This window comes from Mesoplodon bidens (assembly GCF_964165515.1).
Source record: "Mesoplodon bidens genome assembly, chromosome: 7".
Taxonomy (NCBI): Eukaryota; Metazoa; Chordata; class Mammalia; order Artiodactyla; family Ziphiidae; genus Mesoplodon; species Mesoplodon bidens.
Genome location: NC_138164.1, coordinates 47321137 through 47346810, shown reverse-complemented (window position 1 = coordinate 47346810; position 25674 = coordinate 47321137). Strand labels below are relative to the sequence as shown.

Genomic DNA, 25674 nt, shown 5'->3' with positions numbered 1-25674 from the left:
ACAGTCAATTCCTATTCCCTATGGGGTTGCGTGGGGGGAGACAAAATGAAGTAAAACAGTTGTTTAACGAAAAAGAAATTGGGTAAAAATAGACAATAAAAATCAAGCCAACAGAATCATTACAAACAGCTGAGTGAAGACTCCTGTCTCAGGAAAAACTGGAAAAAAAAAGTTAGAAGTTGTTCTTTGTTGTCAGCTAAGCATTTTGAAAGGAGAATCATACTATGTTTCTTCACTTACCAAACATTGCTAACTGGGAAGACTATGGCTTCACCCACACCACTTCCATGAATGTACTTTTGTGAAGGATGTCAGTTGACTTCCTTATTTTTTTTTAATTAAAAAAATATGTATAGTTATTTATTTATCTGACTGCACCGGGTCTTAGTTGCGGCAAGTGGGATCTTTAATTGCGACATGCGGGATCTTTAGTTGCAGCATGCAGGATCTTTAGTTGCAGCATGCAGGATCTTTAGTTGCAGCATGCGGGACCTAGTTCCCTGACTAGGGATCAAACCCAGGTCCCATGCACTGGGAGCGTGGAGTCTTAACCACTGGACCACTAGGGAAGTACCTGTCAGTGATTTCTTAATTGCCAGATCTAGTGAGCACCTTTTATTCCTCTTCTTACTGGACTCCTTTATTTTATCTCAGTGGTTCTCAGATTTTAAATTGTTAAAACAGATTTCTGGGCCCCACCTCCTGACTTTCTGATTCAGTAAGTCTAGGGCCTCCATCTAAAGTTCCCAGGTGATGCTGATGCTTCCACTTTGGGACCACACTTGAGAACTATTGTTTTATCTAATAATAATGACCATTCTCTCCTTGAAATGTACTACTCTTTTTGCTTCTGTAACAGCATATTCTCTTAGCTCTCCTTCTCCTTCTCTGAACATTCTTTCTTGGTCTTGCTTGAGGCGTTTCTTTTCCTTCCCTTCCTCCCCCTTGACTCAGTCCTGAAGGGTCTGTGTGCCTGATTGCTAGTTAGACTTGCAGTTTCTGATTGAAAATGCATTTTTAAACAAGAGAAGGTAAACCACTAGCTATTTTGTCTCTTAAATTTTGGAACACGTATAGAATTACTCATCTATGAAAAAAAAGTAATCAAAGGAGACAACCTAAAAAAGATGAATTTTGAAAAGTTATTTATATATAGAATGACTAAAGCTTAAGGAGGCCACATTACTTTAAAAACCTTTATTGAAATATAATTCATATACCATAAAATTTGCCCCTTTAATGTATACAATTCAGTGGTTTTATTATATGTACAGAGTCATGTAACCATCACCACTATCTAATTTTAGAACAATTTTATTTCCCCTGAGAAGGAACCCTGTACCCATTAAGCAATCACTCCCACTTTCCTTTCTCTCCTCAGTTCCTGGAAACCATTAATCTACTTTCTATATCTGTGGATTTGCCTATTCTGGACATTTCATATAAATGGAATCATACAAAATTTGGCCTTTTGTGCCTGGCTTCTTTGACTTAGCATAATGTTTTCAATGTTCATCACGTTGTAGCATGTATCGGTGTATTCATTCCTTTTAATGGCTGAATAATATCCCACTGTATGGATATTCCATATTTTATCAATTCATCAGTTGATGGACATTTGGGTTATTTCTACTTTTTTGGCTTGTATGAATAATGCTGCTATGAATATTCATATTTAAGAGTTTATGTGAGGACTTCCCTGGTGGCGCAGTGGTTAAGAATTCTCCTGCTAATGCAGGGGACACGGGTTCAAGCCCTGGTCCGGGAAGATCCCACATGCTGCGGAGCACCTAAGCCCGTGCACCACAACTACTGAGCCTGTGCTCTGGAGCCAGTGAGCCACAACTACTGAGCCTGGGTGCCACAACTACTGAAGCCCACGCGCCTAGAGCCCGTGCTCCACAACAAGAAAAGCCACCGCAATGAGAAGCTTGCGCACTGCAACAAAGAGTAACCCCCGCTCACCGCAACTAGAGAAAGCCTGAGTGCAGCAACGAAGACCCAATGCAGCCAAAAATAAAACATAAATTAATTAATTAAAAAAATACTTTATGTGAACATATGTTTCAACTCTTTAGGTATATACCTAGGAATGGAATTGTGGGGTCATATGGTAACTGTGGGTTTAACTTTTTGAGGAACTGTCAAAATTGTTTTCCAAAGTGGCTGCACCATTTTACAATTTAAGTTACTTTTTGAATTTCTTCTTTGTGCTTTAATTATGCTTTTCTAAATTATATGGTTTTTAGACATCTTGATTTTAGAGTTACAAACTGAATATCTTCTGAAAGAAATGCTGTTTGTAATGTCAAATTTATCTAAATTAGTCAAAATATCACTACTTTATTATAACCCTATTTTTAATATATTGTGTCTTATCTAAAAATGCAATGGAATAGATAAAATTAATTTATTATTTTTGTTAACAGAGTGGTAGGCTAAGCAAAGAACTGGATTTAGTAAGTCACCATGTGAGGACAAAACTTGATGAACTGAAAAGGCAAGAAGTGGCAAGGTTAAGAATGCTGATTAAAGCTAAATTGGATTCCCTTCAAGGTAAGTGCTAAAGAAAAGGCAGGAAAATTCCAATATTTGATTGTTAAGGTCAGTTTACAGACCATGTTCCTATAGTCAAAATTTAATGTTAGTATTTATTTGTCTTCTCTTATTTTTTTTTTAATTTAGTTATTTATTATTTATTTATTTATTTAGGCTGTGCCAGGTCTTAGTTGCGGCACTCGGGATCTTCACTGTGGCATGCAGACTTCTTAGTTGCTGCATGTATGTGGGATCTAGTTCCCTGACCAGGGATCAAACCCAGGCCCCCTGCATTGGGAGCATGGAGTCTTACCCATTGGACCACCAGGGAAGTCCCACCTTCTCTTAATTTTTAAAATTTAATTTTTTGAATAGGTTATATATTCATGTCATTCAAAAATCAAAATGATTAGCCTGAAATAATTATATCAGTAAAAAGGAAGAATGAAAAATAATGAATTAAGCCACTGATTTAAAAGAGGAAAAATAACATCAAAGCGCAAACCAAAAGAAAGTAGAGAGAGAAAATCTAATTAGAACAATTTCCATAGATGAAGTAGAACAATTGTCAGAGCTAGCTCCACGGAAACACCAGGTTCAGAGAGTGCCAAAGGGAATTCCACCAAACCATTAAAGATCAGATTGTCAGTGCTATTCCAGAGCATAGATTAAGAAGGAAACTTCCACACTCTTATTATGTGTTGATGCCAAAACCAAAATTATTGGACGTTAAAAGAATATTCTATCATAGCAAGTGGATTTATTTCAGGAATGCAAGATTAACTTAATTTTAGGAAATCTAATACTGTAAATTATCATATGAATAGATATAAGAAGAAAGAAATTTTTGGTGTGACAAAAGAAATTGTAAAGTCAAAGGACAAATAATGAATCAGAATAAATCTTTGAAATTTGTATTTTTTTAAAATTAAGACAATTTTTTTAGTGCAATATAAGGTTCACAGCAAGATTGAGGGTAAGGTACAGAGATTTCCTATACACCCCTGTCCCCAAACGTTCATAGCCTCCCCCAATACCAACATCTTCCAACAGTGTGGTACATTTGTTACAATTGATGAACCTACACTGACACATCATAATTACCCCAAATCCATAGTTTATATTAGAGTTCACTCTTGGTGTTGTACATTCTATGGGTTTAGGCAAATTTATAATGACATGTATCAACTGTTATAGTATCATACAGAGTAGTTTCACTGCCCTAAAAATCCTCTGTGCTCTGCCTATTCATCTTTCTATATTCTTTTAATTTTAGACTATGAGAAGATTAAATAGCTATGAAGCAGAGTTTTTGAAATGTGAAGATATCTTAAAGTAATCTCATTGTTCATATGATCACCTCCATATATTCAGAAAAGGCATTTGACAAAAATTAACACCCCTTCTTAATTTTAAAAAAGTAATAAAATAGTAATCAATAGATACTTCTGTAACATGATCAGATATGTCCAACTCAGCTACACATTGGGGAGATACAAATATATCTTCTCACTACAATCAGAAGCAAAACAATGATGCTCACTCTCACCATGACTATTTAATATTGTTTTGGAGGTACTAGCCAAAGCAATTACACAAATGAAAAAATTGGAGGTAAAATAATTGGAAAGTAGGGGATAAAACCATCTCTATTTGCAGGTAATATAATTATTCACTTGGAAAACCCAAAGAACTTGTCTGAAAAACTTAGTATATACAAAAGGAAAATTCAGCAAGGTAAACAATATACAGAAATCAGTGTTTTTCATATGTACAAACAACAGCCAGTTAGGAGATATAATGGAAGAAAAGATTCCATTTATGATACCAACAAAGATAAAACACCCAGAATAAACCTATTAAGAAATGTGCAAAACTTACAGATAAGAACTTTAAAATGCTCCTGAAGAACACAAAAGTAAACTTGAAAAAAGGGGAAGACATTACATCATTTTGATACAAAGACTCAACATTATGAACATGTCAGTTCTTCTTAGGTTAATTTACAAATTTAACATGATCCAAATAAAAAGATGTACTTTTTTCCCCTGGTACTAGCCAAGTTAATTTTAAAGTTCATATGAGAAGGGAAATGAGCAAGAAAAGCAATGTGCCTCTGAAGAAGAACAAAGAAGGACTAGATATATTAGATATTAAAATATATCACTAGGGCTTCCCTGGTGGCGCAGTGGTTGAGAGTCCGCCTGCCGATGCAGGGGACGCGGGTTCGTGCCCCGGTCTGGGAAGATCCCACATGCTGCGGAGCAGCTGGGCCCGTGAGCCATGGCCGCTGAGCCTGCGCATCCGGAGCCTGTGCTCCGCAACGGGAGAGGCCACAACAGTGAGAGGCCCGCGTACCGCAAAAAAAAAAAATAAATAAAAAAAAAATAAAATATATCACTAAGCCTCTGACATTAGAACTCTATGGTTTTGTCATGTAAGTAGAAAGATCAGTGGAACAAAATAGAAATTCCAGAAATAAAATTAAATACATATGGAATTTAGTTTGAATTAAAGGTGGTATCTCAGTGAGATAAAAATTTTTTAAAAAGTAGTCTTAATAGAGTTGGATAGCCATTTGGAAAAAGGTACAGTTAGATTTATATCTAATATACATCAGAATAAGTGCTTATATAAATCAAAGATTTAAGTGTAGAAAATAAAACCATAAAAGCAACAGTTGACAACATAAGTGAATTCCTTTATTGTCTTGGAATGGCCTTTCTAATTATGAATCAAAATCCAAGGGCCAGCTTTAGCAACTGGGAGACCCTTCAAGCTGGCTCCTGTGTCCTTGTAACGTGCCCCCATAGATTGGTTATCTGGGTGGTTCATTGTCATCAATAAATATCTGAATACTTACTAAGGGCGGAATAGCAGTTCTTAAACTTCAGATTGCATAAAAATCACCTTAGGGAGCTAGTTAAAAATGCAGATTACTGGATCTCACCTCCAGATACTCTGATTCTAGGGATGAGTAATCTGCATTTTATCTTTTTTTTTTTAAACATAGTTATTTATTATTTATTTATTTATTTATTTTTATTTTGGCTGTGCTGGGTCTTAGTTGCGGCATGCAGGCTTCTTAGTTGCTGCATGTGAACTCTTAGTTGTAGCATACATGCAGGATCTAGCTCCCCGACCGGGAATCAAACCTGGGCCCCCGCATTGGGAGCATGGAGTCTTACCCACTGGACCACCAGGGAAGTTCCTGCATTTTAAACATGTACCTCTGGTCAATGGATCATATTGGAGAAATTGTGTAGAGCTGTAAACTCTCTGCTGGTGAATAGACTTAGAAAACAAGTACCAAATACTCTTTATCCTGAAACTAAGGATATCAATGAGAGGTAAATTAACTCATACCATCCTACTTCAGACACACAAGGTAATTCCATCCTTGAAGCCAGGCCTAAGGTGGTTTGAGATTTCTTTGCCCTTAGACAACTTCCATCCCCTTAATCTTGGCAACATTTTCTTTATTCCAAGACAGGGGCTGAATTTCATTATCTAAAGTAAACTGTTTTATATGCTTAGAAAAGTTATGAGTATTTTCTCATTGATTCAAAATTTATGAATTAAAATTTCTGATAATTTGAAGAAGGGCTTAAAGCGTCTTAATTTTGTGGGGGGTGTGTGTGTAATTTTTAAAGTAGGCAATACATTCACATGGTTTGAAAAAAGAAAGTATAAGGGGCTTCCCTGGTGGCACAGTGGTTGAGAGTCCGCCTGCCAATGCAGGGAACACAGGTTCGTGTCCCGGTCTGGGAAGATCCCACATGCCGCGGCGCGGCTAGGCCCATGAGCCATGGCCACTGAGCCTGCGCGTCCGGAGCCTGTACTCCGCAACGGGCGAGGCCACAACAGTGAGAGGCCCGCGTAATGCAAAAAAAAAAAAAAAAGTGTAAGAAAGTATATAGCAAAAAGTTCCCTGATATTTTTGTACTTTATCAGTTCCCACTGCCCCCTAATACCATCCTTCCTGAGTTTCTTTACTCATATATAAACAAATACAAATAAAAGTTCTTATTTTTCCTCTCTTTTATACAAAAGATACATGCAATACACGTTTGTAGCTTGTATTTTTCCTTTACTAATATATTTTGGAGATCTTTCTGTATTAGTACATAGAGACCATCATTTTTGTTAAGCAACTGTGCAGATTTCCATTATATAAGTATACCATAATTTATTTACCAGACCCCTGTTGATGGATATTTGGGTTATTTCTAGTGAACACTCTTGTACACATACCACTATGTATCCATGTAAGATTATCTGTAGGATAAGTTCCCCACAATGAAACTGTTAAACCAAAGGATATATGTATTTGTAATTTTGGTAGATACTGCCACCTCCACAGAAGGTGATCAATACCCATTCCCACCAGCAATAATTTCTCACAGCCTTGCTAATTATAAGTATCATCAAACTTTAGGAATTTTGCCACTCTGTTAGATGGTATAATTGTGCAGGTTTAATATGTATTTCTCTTATTTTGAGTGAGACTAAGTGTCTTTTCATGTATTTCAGTGACGGGTCGTATCCTTTAGGGCTAGGTTTTGTAACAGATCTTTTCTTCATAAGCAAAACTTCTAGTACAGGGCCATACTGAGAATTCAGTGAAAGCTTAGTTGAACTAAATTTAGCTGTTTCTTACTTTTTGGCATAACAATATGTTCCAGGCTCATCTTGTACTTTATACCCTGCCCTAGCCCTGGAATTAGCCATTTCTCTGAGGATTCCTGGTTCTTAATTTTAGTGCGAAATGATGTTACAGACCAAGAGATGGCACTAGGTGTGCTCAGTACTCCTGGGATGTATTTTCTTCTTGACACTTCCATAGGACAGAGATAGGAAATACATACTTGTCTATACACATATGCATGCACACACACATATATAAATATATATTCATACACATGCATATATGTGTAAAACATACATGCATATATGTGTACACATTATATATGTATGTTTTAGAAATAATAAGTTCACAGAGTTAGTACTAACTCCCCTCCCTTTCCCCAAGTTTCTTTCTTGCCTTCCATCATTTTCATGTTTGTATGTTCTTTTTTCCTAAGTGAGAACCCTGACTTCTAACAAATCAACACATGTACACATTTTGCTCAGTTCTATATACAACTGAAATCGTCCAGAATTGCTTCACTCATTCAACTACAATACACTGTAGCTTTTTTTTTTTTAAGTTCTTTATAAAGAAAACAGTTGATGTTTCTTTAAAAATCAGTCATAATCAGGGACTTCCCTGGTGGTCCAGTGGTTAAGACTCTGTGCTTCCAGTGTAGGGGGTGAGGGTTCGATCCCTGGTGGGGGAACTAAGATCCCACATGCTGTGCTGTACAGCCAAAAAAAAAAAGTCACAATCAATTGAATTTACTGAATTAGATTTTTATTGTTCCAAAAAGGATTAATTGGAGCAGCATACAAATAGTTCCTTCATATAAATTTTAGAACAATTCTTTTTTAGAAATTCTTCTTAGGACTTCCCTGGTGGTCCAGTGGGTAAGACTCTGTGCTCCCAATGCAGGGGGCCCGGGTTCGATCCCTGGTCGGAAACTAGATCCTGCATGCATGCCACAGCTAAGAAGTCTTCATGCCTCAACTAAGTAGTCCGCATGCCACAACTAAGAAGCCCACATGCTGCAAGTAAGCATCCGCATGCCGCAACTAAGAAGTCCACATGCTGCAAATAAAAGATCCCACATGCTGCAGTTAAGACCCAGTGCAGCCAAAAAAAAAAAAAAAAAATTCTTATAAAAAAAAAAAGAGGGCTTCCCTGGTGGCGCAGTGGTTGAGAGTCCGCCTGCCGACGCAGGGCACGTGGGTTCGTGCCCTGGTCCAGGAAGATCCCACATGCCGCGGAGTGGCTAGGCCCGCGACCCATGGCTGCTGAGCCTGCATGTCCAGAGCCTGTGCTCTGCAACGGGAGAGAGGCCACAACAGTGAGAGGCCCGCATACAGCCAAAAAAAAAAAAAAAAAAAAGAAAAAAATTCTTCTTAGACCTTTGGTGAGGGTAGTATATTAGAGTTTAATTAAAAGTAGGAAATGTGGGGCTCCCCTGGTGGCGCAGTGGTTGAGAGTCCCCCTGCCGATGCAGGGGACATGGGTTCGTGCCCCGGTCTGGGAAGATCCCACATGCTGCGGAGCATCTGGGCCCGTGAGCCATGGCTGCTGAGCCTGCGCGTCCAGAGCCTGTGCTCCACAACAGGAGAGGCCACAACAGCGAGAGGCCCGCGTACAGCAAAAAAAAAAAAAAAAAAAAAAAAAGTAGGAAATGTGGTACTTTTACAATAATGAAAAAGTTTTTACTGTAAATCATACTGTGAAAGATAGCTAACTAGTCTTTCTTGAAATAACATTAAAATGTACACATTAAATTGTATTCCATTCTAGATTCAAAGGCATTACCTTTGCCTAGAATAGTATGTACAATATTCTAAAAGAAAATATGAACTTTTAAATCTAAAACTTTGAATTTTCTTATAAAATCCTATAGGAATTAATATGAATGCTTATTCTTATATATTATTTATATTAATGTTTCTAGCTTCTAATAATTTATTGTTTACAGTTTTCTCATTTTCTTTCAGATACAGGCATAGACCACCATGCTCTTCTAAAACAATTTGATCATCTAAATCACCTGAATCCTGAGAAGTTTGAATCTACAGATTTAGATATGCTAATCAAAGCGGTGAGACTCATTTCAAAATGTGTTGTCTTTGTTGTGCCTTTGAGGTTTTGTAATTTGACAAGTAAATTCCATGAAGTGGTAGTATAACTTTTACATACTCTCTAGAATATCTTTAAAGGGAGATAGCTTAACCCTTATTAGTATAGATAATAATGTGGACATACAGGTCTGTAATCCCTTGCCAACAATTCCAAAATCCAAAATACTATAAAAATGGAAACCTGGCTTGAATTATAGTAAGGCTATTTATAGGTTTTATTTAGCTTACTTAGTGTATTTATAGATTTTGATAAGGAAGTACTAATCTGTTTGATTACAAACTCTTCAGGGGTGTTAAATGATATGGCATATATGCCATATGTCTTTTCTAAAATCTAGAAAATTCTTAAACACATCCTGCCTCAGGGATTTTAGATTATAACTTATAGACCTCTCGTGTTGTACTGTATGAAGTTAGCAAATTAGATGTTCTAGCCTGGGTGTTACTAGATTTAGTTAAGTCGTTAGGAACTGTTCTAGTTCTCTATACTGTACAGATTTGATACAGTCCCTTCCTTTTTCTTCTTTTAAAAATAAATTTATATATTACTTGCTTCTAAGGAACTTCCTAAAGTTGAAGCTAGCTTTGAACTTTTCGTTTTTTTGAATGCCTACATCTCTGAGAATAATAATGACTAAAATAGAAGGGTAAAATTTAAAACAGAAGTCAAATATGTTTTGGCTCTCCTATGCTACCTTCTGTTAGAGAGTATGCTATATGCAAGAAAGACTTTATTTATATTTTTCAAGCACATCTTCTTATTTAATTTAAAAATTGCATTATAGGCTACAAGTGATCTGGAACACTATGATAAGGCTCGACATGAAGAATTTAAAAAATATGAAATGATGAAGGAACATGAAAGGAGAGAATATTTAAAAACACTGAATGAAGAAAAGAAAAAAGAAGAGGAATCTAAATTTGAAGAAATGAAGAGAAAGCATGAACATCATCCCAAAGTTAATCATCCAGTAAGGATTATGACTTTGTAAAACCATAGTTAGATCAAGATACTTCTTTGTGCCAGATAGTAGAATTTTATAAGTTATTAGTACTTAAAATCTTGATTCTTAATTCTGCAAAGTTTTTCAATTTTATATTTTATTTTGAGCCTATATACATAGATTATAGTTTGTTTTGAGTGGCTTTTTTAAAATTGATTCACAGGGAAGCAAAGATCAACTAAAAGAAGTGTGGGAAGAGACTGATGGATTGGATCCTAATGACTTTGACCCCAAGACATTTTTCAAATTACATGGTAACAGATTTGATACAATATTAATATTTATATCTTTTGTTTGAAAAATTATAGATGCTTTACTCTTAATTGATTTCTGCCAAGGTTTGCTAATCGAGTCCTATTGATAGTAAACATTTAGAGTTTTCCTCTAGGGTAGTATAGTAGTCTTTATTGCTGGTCTGCAGTATAAAGTATTTTAGGTCAGTAGCTATGTCTTTATACTTGCTTTTACTTTGGAGTCATTTTATGACTTATTACAAGTTTCTCTGTAAAATGAAGGCATTTCTGTGACTAGCTAGGTTATATCTAATGGACTTTATGCTGTAATATTAAAATTTACTTTTAGTCTTATAGCATATTGCTTCACTTTATATTTTGGTTAATATATATATTTTTCTAAATAACTATGAAGAATTATGAATAAGTAGTGAATTGTTACCAGTTGGACTGATCTGAGGCTTCATAAAAAAGAAAGACACCTTTTTCTGTAGCATGTTGATGCTTCATGTTAAGTAATACTTTTGCAAACCATTTGTAATTAGTTGTATTTTAACTATCAATTTTCTAAGGCATTAAAATCAGTTTTTGCATTTGTAACTTTTAAACTTTAGATGTCAATAGTGATGGCTTCCTAGATGAACAAGAATTAGAAGCCCTATTTACTAAAGAGGTAAATGAGTTCATTAAGTATTCAGTGGTTTTGCTCTGTCTTTTTTCCTTCTATTATCTTCCTTCCTTTTATGTTGGTTTAAAATTTTTCTTTTTAGTTGGAGAAAGTATATGACCCCAAAAATGAAGAGGATGATATGATAGAAATGGAGGAAGAAAGGCTTAGAATGAGGGAACATGTAATGAATGAGGTATGTTTGAAAAGTTTATCTTTTCAAAAAATCCACAGAAGTATTTCTGTGGATTTTTCAAGTTCTTGCAATAAATCTTATTGTAAAATGGAAAATAAATATACATAATAGATATTTAATTGGATTTTGCATTTTTGATCCAGAACAGTCAGTAGGTTCCCCTAGTGTAAATAAAATTATTTTGTAACTGCTTTAAAATATTAAGATGCTGCTGCATATAAAAGAATGCTGTAAAACATTCTTGTAGAAGTAAAAAATAATGTAGTCCATTATTTGATATTTTAAATGCTGTATTAGTTTTTGCTAAGAAATTAAAAAACTCAATACCTTAATGGTTTATAACAACAAGTATTTATTTCTTGTTCACATTACTAAGCTGAAAACTCTGAAATAGCTATCATAGGCAGGGTAACTTAAGCCCACTTTTTTGTTGTTTTGTTTTGTTTTATTTGTTTATTTGTTTTTGGCTGCACCACATGCAGGGATCAAACCAGGGTCCTTGGCAGTGAAAGCATAGAGTCCTAACCACTGGAACACCAGGGAATTCCCCAAGCCCACTGTTTTGCTTCAGTGATTTTCACCTGATATTTGAGCTATTTATGGTAAATTGGGATTTTTGTTGAGTGCTGGCTTCCAAGTAACAAATGAATTTCTTTGGCCATCATAGAGTTCACTTTTGTAACTGAATTTGCCATAGTCTATAAGAGCCATTAAACAGGGTTTGGAAAAGTTGTCAACTTTAGCTTTGATTTAGTTAGTTGTTTGTTTTTAGGAAAACAATGTTGAGAGCATTTTAACTCAAACTCCTTTACTCTTGGCTAAAACAGTCTTCTTTCTGGAAAGGTTGTTTTTCTTGCCCAAGCACTTGGCTTTGAAAGGAGGTGTGGTGAGTAAGGAAAACAATACTAGTCTACCCAGTCATATCAGCAGACTCAAACTTGGTGATCTTTGGGGGTATCAGTTATTTTCAAATTTGAATTATGTAGAAGAGAAAGTTATCTATTTTCTGATTCTAGGATAATGTGGAGTGTCCTGTTTTGATTTTTTTCCCTCAGTTTCTCTGGATGTTAGGCTAGCCCTGATTGCTGTATGTTTATGTAGTAGCATCTATTAGAAGAATTTCTAGTATCTAAATAATGTGAAAGAGTTATTTTATTTTACATGTACCTTTTCCTTTAATCAGGTTGATACTAACAAAGACCGATTGGTGACTCTAGAAGAGTTTTTGAAAGCTACAGAAAAAAAGGAATTCTTGGAGCCAGATAGCTGGGAGGTAATAGAACCTACATGAAATGGGATGTATGGTTCAAGAAATTCTACATCAGTCTATTCTGCTTTTAACTTTTATTCACCATTATGTTTGCATGTATAGTTTTACCATCTTGGCTTTTCATATAAAATGTCACTATAAAATAATGAACTTGATTTCTTGCAAAGCTGGGACAATTGATCTCTATTGGTAATCACATTGCATGTAATTATGTCTTTCTAAAATCGTACTTTTTTTTTTTTTTTTGCGGTACACGGGCCTCTCACTGTTGTGGCCTCTCCCATTGTGGAGCACAGGCTCCGGATGTGCAGGCTCAGTGGCCATAGCTCATGGGCCCAGCCACTCTGCAGCATGTGGGATCTTCCCGGACTAGAGCACGAACCCATGTCCCCTGCATTGGCAGGCAGACTCTCAACCACTGGGGCACCAGGGAAGCCCTAAAATTGTACTGTTTTTATGTGTAAAATAATGTTCATTCTTGAAAATTAAAAATATGGATACAGTTAAAGTATGAATTAGAGGTTACATGTAATTCTGCCATCCAGAGGTAGACACTTAAATTATGCATTGTGTTATGCCAGTTTGGAAATTTTTTGTATATTTAGTATATGCATATATAGCATACAGTGAATAAATAGTGTACTGTCCCATTTTTAGCTTACATATACACATAAATTCATATCTATATATTTTTTTAATGGCTTCATATATTCACTATATAAATGGCTTTGTATGTTTGTGAAATTATGTTTTTTTTAAATATAACAGTATTTCATGAACATTTTCCAATGCCATGTCTCAAAATCTCGATTTAAAAAATGACCACTTAGCATGCAGTTGTGTGGTTGTAGCATAATTTATATAGCCATTCTTCCAGATTCAGACATTATGGGTCAATTCTAATTTTTTTTACTGTGATAAATAACATTGTGATGACTATCCATTTGTTCATGCATTTGGGGGCATCTGTGATGACTTCCCTGGGATTAATTCCTAGGAATAGAACTATTCTCAAGTTTTATGAACATTTTTTAGTTTCTAAATATATCTGTCAAATTGCTCCTGAAAAGTATTTTAATTTATACCATGGTTTACTGTGTATAAGTGAGTGAATACACATCTTGAACAGAATGGTTGAGAGGTACCAAACAAAATAGATTGAAAACAGAACATTGTCAACAGGCGCAAGCCGCGGCTATCAGCGCGACACCAGCAACAGGCACAAAACGCTAAGGCTGCTACTGCAGCCACCAAGAAGCCTGTGTGCAAGCACAGGTCACTATCCACACCACCCCAGGAGCCTGTGCAGCCCGCCACTGCCAGGGTCCAGTGATCCAGAGACAACTTTCCCAGGAGAACACACAACATGCCTCAGGCTATTGCAAAGTCATGTCAGCCTCTGCCGCCACAGACTCACCCCGCATTCCGTACCTTCCCTCCCCACCGGCCTGAGTGAGCCAGAGCCCCCTAATCAGCTGCTACTTTAACCCCATCCTGACTGGGCAAAGAACAGACGCCCTCAGGCGACCGGTATGCAGAGGCGGGGCCAAATCCAAAGATGAACCCCAGGAGCTGTGCGAACAAAGAAGAGAAAGGGAAATTTCTCCCAGCAGCCTCAGGAGCAGCGGATTAAATCTCCACAATCAACTTGATGTACCCTGCATCTGTGTAATACCTGAATAGGTATTACATCCCAAAATTGAGCTGGTGGATTTTGGGAGTAATTGTAGACTTGGGGTTTGCTTTCTGCATCTAATTTATTTCTGGTTTTATATTTATCTTAGTTTAGTAATTAGAGTTTATTATCATTGGTAGATTTGTTTATTGATTTGGTTGCTCTCTTCCTTTTTTTTATATAGATATATATATTTTTTTCCTTCTTCTCTTTTTGTGAGTGTGTATGTGTATGCTTCTTTGTGTGATTTTCTCTGTATAGCTTTGCTTTTACCATTTGTCCTAGGTAATCTGTCTGTCCGATTTTTGGTGTTGTTTTTAGTATAGTTTTTATTGCTTGTTATCATTGATGGATTTGTTTTTTGGTTTGGTTGCTCTCTTCTTTGTTTCTTTCTTTTTTAATTACTTTTTAATTTATTTTATTTTTAATAATTTAAAAATTTTTTTTATTTTAATTATTTCCTTCCTTCCTTCCTCCCTCCCTCCCTTCCTTCCTTCCTACAGATGTCAGGCCTGTGCCTCTGAGATGGGAGAGCTGAGTTCAGGACAATTGGTCCACCAGAGATCTCCCATCTTCACATAATATCAAACAGTGAAAGCTCTCCCAGAGATCTCCATCTCAACACTAAGACCCAGCTCCACTAAACGACCAGCAAGCTACAGTGCTGGACACCGTATGCCAAACAACTAGCAAGACAGGAACACAACCCCACCCATTAGCAGAGAGGCTGCCTAAAATCATAATAAGGTCACAGACACCCCAAAACACACCACCAGACGTCGTCCTGCCCACCAGAAAGACAAGATCCAGCCTCATCCACCAGAACACAGGCACCAGTCCCCTTGACCAGAATGGCTACACAACCCACTGAATCAACCTTAGCCACTGGGGGCAGACACCAAAAACAACAGGAACTACGAACCTGCAACCTGCAAAAAGAAGACCCCAAACACAGTAAGTTAAGCAAAATGAGAAGACAGAGAAACACACAGCAGATGAAGGAGCAAGGTAAAAACCCACCAGACCAAACAAATGAAGAGGAAATAGGCAGTCCACCTGAAAAAGAATTCAGAGTAATGATAGTAAAGATGATCCAAAATCTTGGAAATAGAATGGAGAAAATACAAGAAACGTTTAACAAGGACCTAGAAGAACTAAAGAGCAAACAAACAATGATGAACAACAAAATAAATTAAATTAAAAATTCTCTAGAAGGGGGCTTCCCTGGTGGCGCAGTGGTTGAGGGTCCGCCTGCCAATGCAGGGGAGGCAGGTTCGTGCCCCAGTCCGGGAAGATCCCACATGCTGCGGAGCGGCTGGGCCCGTGAGCCATGGCCGCTGAGCCAGCGCGTCCGGAGCCTGTGCTCCACAACGGGAGAGGCCACAACAGTGAGAGGCCCGTGTAGTGCAAAAAAAAAAGAAAAAAAAAAATTCTCTAGAAGGAATAAATAGCAGAATAACTGAGGCAGAAGAACGGATAAGTGACCTGGAAGATAAAATAGTGGAAATAACTACCGCAGAGCGGAATAAAGAAAAGAGAATGAAAACAATTGAGGACAGTCTCAGAAACCTCTGGGACAACATTAAATGCACTAACATTCAAATTATAGGAGTCCCAGAAGAAGAAGAGAAAAAGAAAGGGACTGAGAAAATATTTGAAGAGATTATAGTTGAAAACTTCCCTAATATGGGAAAGGAAATAGTCAGTCAAGTCCAGGAAGCACAGAGAGTCCAATACAGGATAAATCCAAGGAGGAACATGCCAACACACATATTAATCAAATGATCAAAATTTAAATACAAAGAAAAATATTAAAAACAGTGGGAAAGCAACAAATAACATACAAGGGAATCCCCATAAAGTTAACAGCTGATCGTTCAGGAGGAACTCTGCAAGCCAGAAGGGAGTGGCAGGACATATTTAAAGTGATGAAAGGGAAAAACCTACAACCAACATTACGCCACCCAGCAAGGAACTCATTCAGATTCGACGGAGAAATTAAAACCTTTATAGACAAGCAAAAGCTAAGAGAATTCAGCACCACCAAATCAGCTTTACAACAAATGCTAAAGGAACTTCTCTAGGCTGGAAACACAAGAGAAGGAAAAGACCTACAATAACAAACCCAAAACAATTAAGAAAATGGTAATAAGAACATACATATTGAAAACTACCATAAATGTAAATGGATAAATGCTCCAACCAAAAGACATAGACTGGCTGAATGGATACAAAAACAAGACCTGTATATATGCTGTCTACAAGAGACCTACTTCAGACCTAGGGACACATACAGACTGAAAGTGAAGGGATGGAAAAAGATATTCCATGCAAATGGAAATCAAAACAAAGCTGGAGTAACAATTCTCATATCATAAAACAGACTTTAAAATAAAGACTATTACAAGAGACAAAGAGGGACACTACATAATGATCAAGGGATCAATCCAAGAAGAAGATATAACAATTGTAAATATTTATGCACCCAATATAGGAGCACCTCAACACATAAGGCAAATGCTAACAGCCATAAAAGGGGAAATCAACAGTAACACAATCATAGTAGGGGGCTTTAACACCCCACTTTCACCAATGGACAGATCATCCAAAATGAAAATAAATAAGGAAACAGAAACTTGAAATGATACATTAAACATGATGGACTTAATCAATATTTATAGGACATTACATCCAAAACCAACAGAATATACTTTCTTCTCCAGTGCTCATAGAACATTCTCCAGGATATATCCTATCTTGGGTCACAAATCAAGCCTTGGTAAATTTAAGAAAATTGAAATTGTATCAGGTATCTTTTCTGACCACAATGCTATGAGACTAGATATCAATTACAGGAAAAAATCTGTAAAAAGTACAAACACATGGAGGCTAAACAATACACTACTAAAGAACCAAGATATCACTGAAGAAATCAAAGAGGAAATCAAGCAATACCTAGAGACAAATGACAATGAAAACGCGACCACCCAAAACCTATGGGATGCAGCAAAAGCAGTTCTAAGGGGAAGTTTATAGCAATACAATCCTACTTCAAGAAACAAGAAACATCTCAAATAAAGCAACCTAACCTTACACCTAAAGCAGTTAGAGAAAGAATGACAAAAAAACCCAAAGTTAGCAGAAGGAAAGAAATCATAAACATCAGATCAGAAATAAATGAAAAAGAAGTGAAAGAAACAGTAGCAAAGATCAAGAAAACTAAAAGCTGATTCTTTGAAAAGATAAACAAAATTGACAAACCATTAGGCAGACTCATCAAGAAAAAAAGGGAGAAAGCTCAAATCAATAGAATTAGAAATGAAAAAGAAGTAACAACTGACACTGCAGAAATAGAAAGTATCGTGAGAGATTACTATAAGCAACTATATGCCAATAAAATGGACAACCTGGAAGAAATGGACAAATTCTTAGAACAGCAAACCTTCTGAGACTGAACCAGGAAGATAGAAAATATAAACAGGCCAATCACAAGCACTGAAATTGAGGCTGTGGTTTAAAATCTTCCAACAAACAAAAGCCCAGGACCAGATGGCTTCACAGGCAAATTCTATCAAACATTTAGAGAAGAGCTAACACCTATCCTTCTCAAACTCTTCCAAGATATAGCAGAGGGAGGAAAACTCCCAAACTCATTCTATGAGGCCACCATCACCCTGATACCAAAACCAGACAAAGATGTCAAAAAGAAAGAAAACTACAGGCCAATATCACTGATGAACATAGATGCAAAAGTCCTCAACAAAATACTAACAAACAGAATGCAACAGCACATTAAAAGGATCATACACCATGATCAAGTGGGGTTTATCCCAGGAATACAAGGATTCTTCAATATTCGCAAATTAATGTGATAAAATATATTAACAACTTGAAGGAGATAAACCATATGATCATCTCAATAGTTGCAGAAAAAGCTTTTGACAAAATTCAACACCCATTTATGATAAAAACCCTCCAGAAAGTAAGCACAGAGGGAACTTACCTCAACTTAATAATGGCCATATATTACAAACCCACAGCCAACATCGTTCTCAATGGTGAAAAACTGAAACCATTTCCTCTAAGATCAGGAACAAGACAAGGTTGTCCACTCTCACCTCTATTATTCAACATAGTTTTGGAAGTTTTAGCCACAGCAATCAGAGAAGAAAAAGAAATAAAAGGAATCCAAATCGGAAAAGAAGTAAAACTGTCACTGTTTGCAGATGACATGGTACTATACACAGAAAATCCTAAAGATGCTACCAGAAAACTACTAAAGCTAATCAATGAATTTGGTAAAGTATCAGGATACAAAATTAATGCACAGCAATCTCTTGCATTCTTATACACTAATGATGAAAAATCTGAAAGAGAAATTAAGGAAACACTCCCATTTACCATTGCAACAAGAAGAATGAAATACCTAGGAATAAACCTACCTAAGCAGACAAAAGACCTGTCTGCAGGAAACTATAAGACACTGATGAAAAAAATTAAAGATGATACAAACAGACAGAGATATACCATGTCCTTGGATTGGAAGAATCAACATTGTGAAAATGACTATACTATCCAAAGAAATCTATAGATTCAGTGCAATCCCTATCAAACTACCAATGGCATTTTTCACAGAACTAGAACAAAAATTTCACAATTTGTATGGAAACACAAAATACCCCGAATAGCCAAAGCAATCTTGAGAAAGAAAAACAGAGCTGGAGGAATCAGGCTCCTGGACTTCAGACTATACTACAAAGCTACAGTAATCAACACAGTATGGTACTGGCACAAAAACAGAAATATAGATCAATGGAACAGGACAGAAGCTCAGAGATAAACCCACGCACATATGGCCACCTTATTTTTGATAAAGGAGGCAAGAATATACACTGGAGAAAAGACAGCCTCTTCAATAAGTGGTGCTGGGAAAATTGGACAACTACATATAAAAGAATGAAATTAGAGGGGCTTCCCTGGTAGCACAGTGGTTGGAGTCCGCCTGCCGATGCAGGGGACGCAGGTTCGTGCCCCGGTCCGGGAGGATCCTGCATGCCATGGAGCGGCTGGGCCCGTGAACCGTGGCTGCCGAGACTGCGCGTCCGGGGCCTGTGCTCCTCAACGGGAGAGGCCACAGTGGTGAGAGGCCCGTGTACCGTAAAAAAAAAGAAAAAAAAGAATAAAAGAATGAAATTAGAATACTCCCTAACACCATACACAAAAATAAACTCAAAATGGATTAAAGACCTAAGTGTAACGCCAGACACTATAAAATTTTTAGAGGAAAACATAGGCAGAACACTCTATGACATAAATCAGAGCAAGATCCTTTTTGACCCACCTCCTAGAGAAATTGAAATAAAAACAAAAATAAATGGGACCTAATGAAAATTAAAAGCTTTTGCACAGCAAAGGAAACCATAAACAAGACGAAAGACAACCCTCAGAATGGGAGAAAATATTTGCAAATGAAGCAACTGGCAAAGGATTAATCTCCAAAATTTACATGCAGCTCAATATCAAAAAAACAAACACCCCAGTCCAAACATGGCCAGAAGACCTAAATAGACATTTCTCCAAAGAAGATATACAGATTGCCAACAAACACATGAAAGGATGCTCAACATCACTAATCATTAGAGAAATGCAAATCAAAACTACAATGAGGTATCACCTCACACCAGTCAGAATGACCATCATCAAAAAATTTACAAACAGTAAATGCTGGAGTGGGTGTGGAGAAAAGGGAACCTTCTTGCACTGTTGGTGGGAATGTAAATTGATACAGCCACTTTGGAGAACAGTATGGAGGTCCCTTAAAAAACTAAAAATAGAAATACCATAAGACCCAGCAATCCCACTACTAGACATATATCCTGAGAAAACCATAATTCAAAAAGAGTCATGTACCCCAATATTCATTGCAGCTCTATTTACAACAGCCAGGACATGGAAGCAACCTAAGTGTCTATCGACAGATGAATGGATAAATAAGATGTGGCACATATATACAATGGAATATTACTCAGCCATAAAAGGAAACGAAATTGAGTTATTTGTAGTGAGGTGGATGGACCTAGCGTCTGTCATACAGAGTGAACTAAGAAAGAGAAAAACATATACCGTATGCTAACACACATATATGGAATCTAAAAATATATATATATGGTTCTGAAGAACCTAGGGGCAGGACAGGAATAGAGACACAGATGTAGAGAATGGACTTGAGGACATGGGGGTGGGGGGAGGGTAAGCTGGGACGAAGTGAAAGAGTGACGTGGACATATATACACTACCAAACGTAAAATAGATAGCTAGTGGGAAGCAGCTGCATAGCACAGGGAGATCAGCTAGGTGCTTTTTGACCACCTAGAGGGCTGGGATAGGCAGGGTGGGAGGGAGACACAAGAGGGAGGAGATATGGGAATATATGTATATGTATAGCTGATTCACTTTGTTATAAAGCAGAAACTAACACCATTGTAAAGCAATTATGCTCCAATAATGATGTTAAAAAAAAGAGAACATTGTCTTTTCCTATATAAAATAAAAAGATTACCTTTTTAATTAGTTTGAGATAGGGTGGCCAACTATCCTGGTTTACCCGGACTGTGGAGTTTCCCAGGATGCAGAACTTTTCAGTGTTACAACCTGGACAGTCCTGGACAAATTGGGACGATTGGTCATCTTAGTTTGAGGTTAAAGAAATCAGCTTCTTTTTTGTTGTAAGTTTTTGTCTAATATTTGAACTATTTCTGGACATTGGTGAAGAAAAAGAATGCTAAGATGATTTGAACATGAATTCCTTTGAGTGCTTCTGGTGAACTGGATCAATAGATAATTATATACCTTTTTCACTTTGGCATAATTTCAGATTTACAAAAAAGTTGCAAGAATGAACAAGGAATTCCTGAATACCTTTCACCCAGATTTCCCATTTTACTACATTTGCTTTCTCCCTCTCCTTTTCTCTCTTTCTCTATTTTTAATCTGTGTGTGTGTATATTTATATATAACATATATAATTACTTTTGAGAGTAAGTTGCACACAATGCTGCTTTAACCTTAAATACTTGAGTGTGTATTTTTTGCAAACAAAGATTTATCTTACATAATCACAATAAGATTATCAATGCTGCACACACAATACTATTCTCTAATCTCTAGATTTTATTGAGAATTTTGTCAATTTTTCCTGTATTGGTCTTTATAGCAAAAGAAAATCCAAGATCATGCATTGGATTTAGTTGTAATGTCTTTCTAGTCTACTTTAATCTGAAACAGTTCCTGAGTCTTTGTATCTCATAGCATTGATATTTCTAAAAATTACAGATAATTTATTTTGTAGAATGTCCCTCATTTTGAATTTGTCTGCTGTTTCCTTATGATCCCTACTTTTGATAGGAATATCACTGAAGTGATGCTAAGTGCATCATATCAAGAATCATATGCTGCTGATTATTTCCGTAACTGGCAATGTTAACTTTGATTATTTGGTTAAGGCAGTGTCTACCAGGTTTTTCCACTGTAAAATTACTATTTTACCTTTTGTAATTTGAAAAGTATCTTGTCTATCCCACCATACTGCCAGAATCAGGTCAGCTTAAAAAAAAATCACTCAACATCATATCAAAAGTATTTCCGAATACTATTTGTAAGCATTGTTTTAATAACTATGGAGGTGCTTAACTGTTTTCTGAGGGTTAGACATTTAGGTTATTTCCAGTCTTTTGTTGTTATTTAAAAAGATAGTGCTGCTATAAACACATTTTTATATAAAGTTTTTATGTGTTCAAGGTTATTTTCTAAGATAAATTCTCAATGTAGCAATACCGGGACCAAGGGAATATTTTTAAGGTTGTTGATATACTTTGTAAAAGTGCTTTTCAAAAGAATTGTACCAATTTACATTTCCACCAATAAAAAATGAGATTGCTGTACTTTTTAAAAAGGTATTGTCTTTGGGGATATACTTTGAGACTCATTATCTACAGGGTTTATCATTCATTGATGAATTTAGCTAGAATAAATTGTTACTGTGACTGTTGACAAATGGTGATTTTCTCATCATCATTCCTTAGTTGGCTTTCCGCTGTAGGTGGAAAAAGCCAATATTCCCTTGGCTTTCCACTGTAGCTGTTCCTTCTCCCTTCTCTAGTTGTTTATATCAACGTAGACTCTTGGCTTCTTATTTTATTCAGTAAACTTGAATTCTTACTATCATTTGTTTTCAATGCTCAAATTGTCCCTGATTCAGCTAGTAGGAGTTTCCTCAGACTGGCTTTTGTGTCCTTCAGGCATGTCCCTATCATTCTTTGAGGACTTCCTTACTTTTTAGCGTAATAAGATGTCCAAGGCTCATCTTGTTCTTTCTCTGCCTTACCTCTGGAATCAGACATTTTTCTGAGGAGCACTGGTTCCTTTTAGTGGAGATCGATATTACAATCCAGGATCTGGACACTGGATTTGCACCTTGCTACTGGAGTGCCATTGCTTCTAGGCCTTATCAAGTAACAGAGCTGAGGAATTAAAAAAAATATATATATATATATATATATATATATATATATATATATAAAATATATATTTATAGTATGTGTATGTGTGTATATATATACACGCATGCATGCACATATGTATATAGACACATCTACACATTTATATTCATTTTTATATATTTAGCTATCAAGATGTATTAAAACTCATGAGTTCACACTGATATCTCCTTAAATTTCAATCTAACGCTTCTATTTGCAATACAACATTCTTTTTCTCTTTCCATATTTCATACAAAGCCTGGCTCTCATTTTCCACAATAATATTGTATTTATTTGTTCAATCCTAAGATGTACAAAGAGTTTCAGAATTGCTAATCGATGCCTTTGCAAAGCCAGAGTTTAATATTTGTTTATAGTTTTTGTTGTTGTTTTAGCCTAAGGGCATATAGTCCAAATGCTGTGATCAAAAGTTTCTTGGGTTAGTTCTTTTTTCCTTCCCCCTTCTGTGGATTATTTTATTCACTTAAAAAAAAGTATTATTTGTTTCTATTTGTATTCAATTTGCAGAGATTTTCTGTCCTTGTGGATTTTTATTTATTTTCTTTTTTTCTTTGAGTATGTGAAACATTGATATGTTTCCAACAATCAAATCTGTGCAAAAAAAGGCATATTCAAAGGAGTGTGATTTTTTTTCCCACGTTGTCTTTGTCCTTTCCACCCAGTTCTCCCCTTATTCTGTAGGTAACCAATCTCATTAGTTTCTGGATTTTCCTTCCTGTTATATCTTTTGCCCAAATAAGTACAAGTGTATATATTCTTATTTCCCCTTCTTTCTTACCCAAAAGATGTAATACTATAGATATTCTTTTGTACTTTGCTAAGCATAGAATTTTAAAGCTGAATCAGACCTTTTTGTTTTCTTTCTAAGGTTATTCTTTTCTCATTTTTTTGTCTTTTAGACATTGGATCAACAACAGTTCTTCACAGAGGAAGAACTGAAGGAATATGAAAATCTTATCTCCCTACAAGAAACTGAACTTAAGAAAAAGGCAGATGAGCTTCAGAAACAAAAAGAAGAGCTACAACGTCAGCATGACCAACTTGAGGCTCAGAAACTGGAATACCATCAGGTGATATTTTGTAAAAAGGCTTGTGGCATTAAAAAGGATTTTAGGGGCTTTGCTACAAGCTTGTGTTTTTGTAATATATTTCAATTAGCTGTCGTATTTTAATATTTTTTAAACTGCATTTTTTAAACTTCCTTGTTGAATATTAATCTAAATTATAGAACGTGAATATCCCATTTTGGAAAACAATTTTCAGTTAGTTTGTTGTGCATTGTCAAAGGTCATACATATCAGAGAAAATCAAATAATGCTTACTTTTAAGGCATTCTTTTTCCATTCACTAGGTTTTACAGCAGATGGAACAAAAAAAATTACAACAAGAAATTTCCCCATCAGTGCCTGGTGGAGAATCAAAGATCCAGCCACGTATGTAATTTTGTTTATTTGTTTGTTTGTTTGAGGAAATTAAAAAATTGAATAAATAGAAATTCACATTTATTAGAAATATAATTTCAAATCATTAATATCTGTGCTATTTTCTGTTTATTTGTGGAAATAGAGCAATTTGTGTTACAGAAAAATGAAAAAGCCTCTAAAATTTTTATACATCAGTACATTTCAAAAGCTATATAATTTGATAGCCATATGCATGGTGAAATGATTTTTTTCAGTATTATTCATAATTCTTCCTAATCAATTATTGATATTATCAGAGAACATGTTTTTAATTGTAATCGATGATTAACTAAACATAGTTAAAAAGCAAATACTCAATATATCTAAGTATAAAAGAATATTCAAAATAAAGGAAGATACCTTTAAAATGAGGGCATATCTTTTTTTTTGAACAGGTATTTAAAGTCCAAAGTCCACCAGAACTTAGAATAAAATCGTTACATCATCATGTGTGTCATCTTTTTACCTCCCTTCCTTTTCCTCTGCTCAATAAATATTTTAAACCATATATGGAATAAAGGAAGATCCTTTTTAAATGAGAACGTATTTTTTTTTTTTTTTGGACACAGATGTTTAAGGATTGAAGTCTACCAGAACCAGGAAGGAAACAAACTCAATACCTGCTCTCATTTTCATACCTCTTTTCTTTTTCCTTTGTTCTCCTTTAGTGATTTAATTAAGTGGCTTTATGCCATAATTTAATGAAACTATTAGTAACTATTTAAGTGAGAAAGTGCCACCCACTGCTTTTAAAATAAATTGTTTTCTCTTATTCATAAAGGTAAATACTCTTTTATGGGTGCTTATCATCCCCTCTCTCAATAAAAGCTCTTTGATATTAATAATTCTTCTCCTGAGAAGACCATAGTATTCCCTAGTGTGTGTTGGTAACTTTTTCCTACTTTCAGCAATCTTAACTGCTAGAAAGTCTTCTACCAAACAGCTCTTGCTACCACTTAAGATCATTTTTCATTTACATTTTTGCTTTATACTCTATCATTCAAGATCAGGTTTTGCTACATATAACAGAAAACCCAAAGATAATGGTGGTTTAAACTGAATAAGAACTTTTGCCTTTTACATAGAAGAAATCTGGAAGTAGGTGGTGTACAGGTTCCTATCTTTCTCCTCTGCTCTCCCCAGTGCATAGTTTTTTTTCTCGAGTTATTTCATTCTCAGGGTCCAAGATGGCTCTTGGAGGCAGTGGGGAAGGGCAACAAAAGGAACGTCCCCCAGTTGAATCAGCTTCCTTGATGCAATTTTCCCAGAGAACCACATAGCATTCGAATTTACATCTCATTGGCCAGAGCT

At 35.9% G+C, this 25674-nt stretch overlaps 1 protein-coding gene across 6 annotated transcripts in view; it reads left to right on the top strand.

The window, feature by feature from the left end:
- NUCB2 (nucleobindin 2) overlaps positions 1-25300 on the top strand; it is a 112023-nt gene extending 86723 nt beyond the window's left edge. For 4 of the 6 annotated variants that reach the window (XM_081240465.1, XM_081240464.1, XM_081240461.1 and 1 more), the window contains 10 exons: positions 2430-2556; positions 9154-9257; positions 10083-10268; positions 10465-10555; positions 11149-11207; positions 11305-11397; positions 12581-12670; positions 23800-23970; positions 24252-24333; positions 24759-24871. In XM_081240465.1, coding sequence (XP_081096591.1) covers positions 2430-2556; positions 9154-9257; positions 10083-10268; positions 10465-10555; positions 11149-11207; positions 11305-11397; positions 12581-12670; positions 23800-23970; positions 24252-24333; positions 24759-24766 — 1011 coding nt within the window. In that variant the 3' untranslated portion in view covers positions 24767-24871. Of the gene's footprint in view, positions 1-2429; positions 2557-9153; positions 9258-10082; positions 10269-10464; positions 10556-11148; positions 11208-11304; positions 11398-12580; positions 12671-14845; positions 14983-23799; positions 23971-24251; positions 24334-24758; positions 24872-24932 lie in introns of those variants that run through there. The other 2 variants (XM_081240463.1, XM_081240466.1) reach the window with 2 other exon arrangements.
- Positions 25301-25674: the final 374 nt, after the last annotated feature.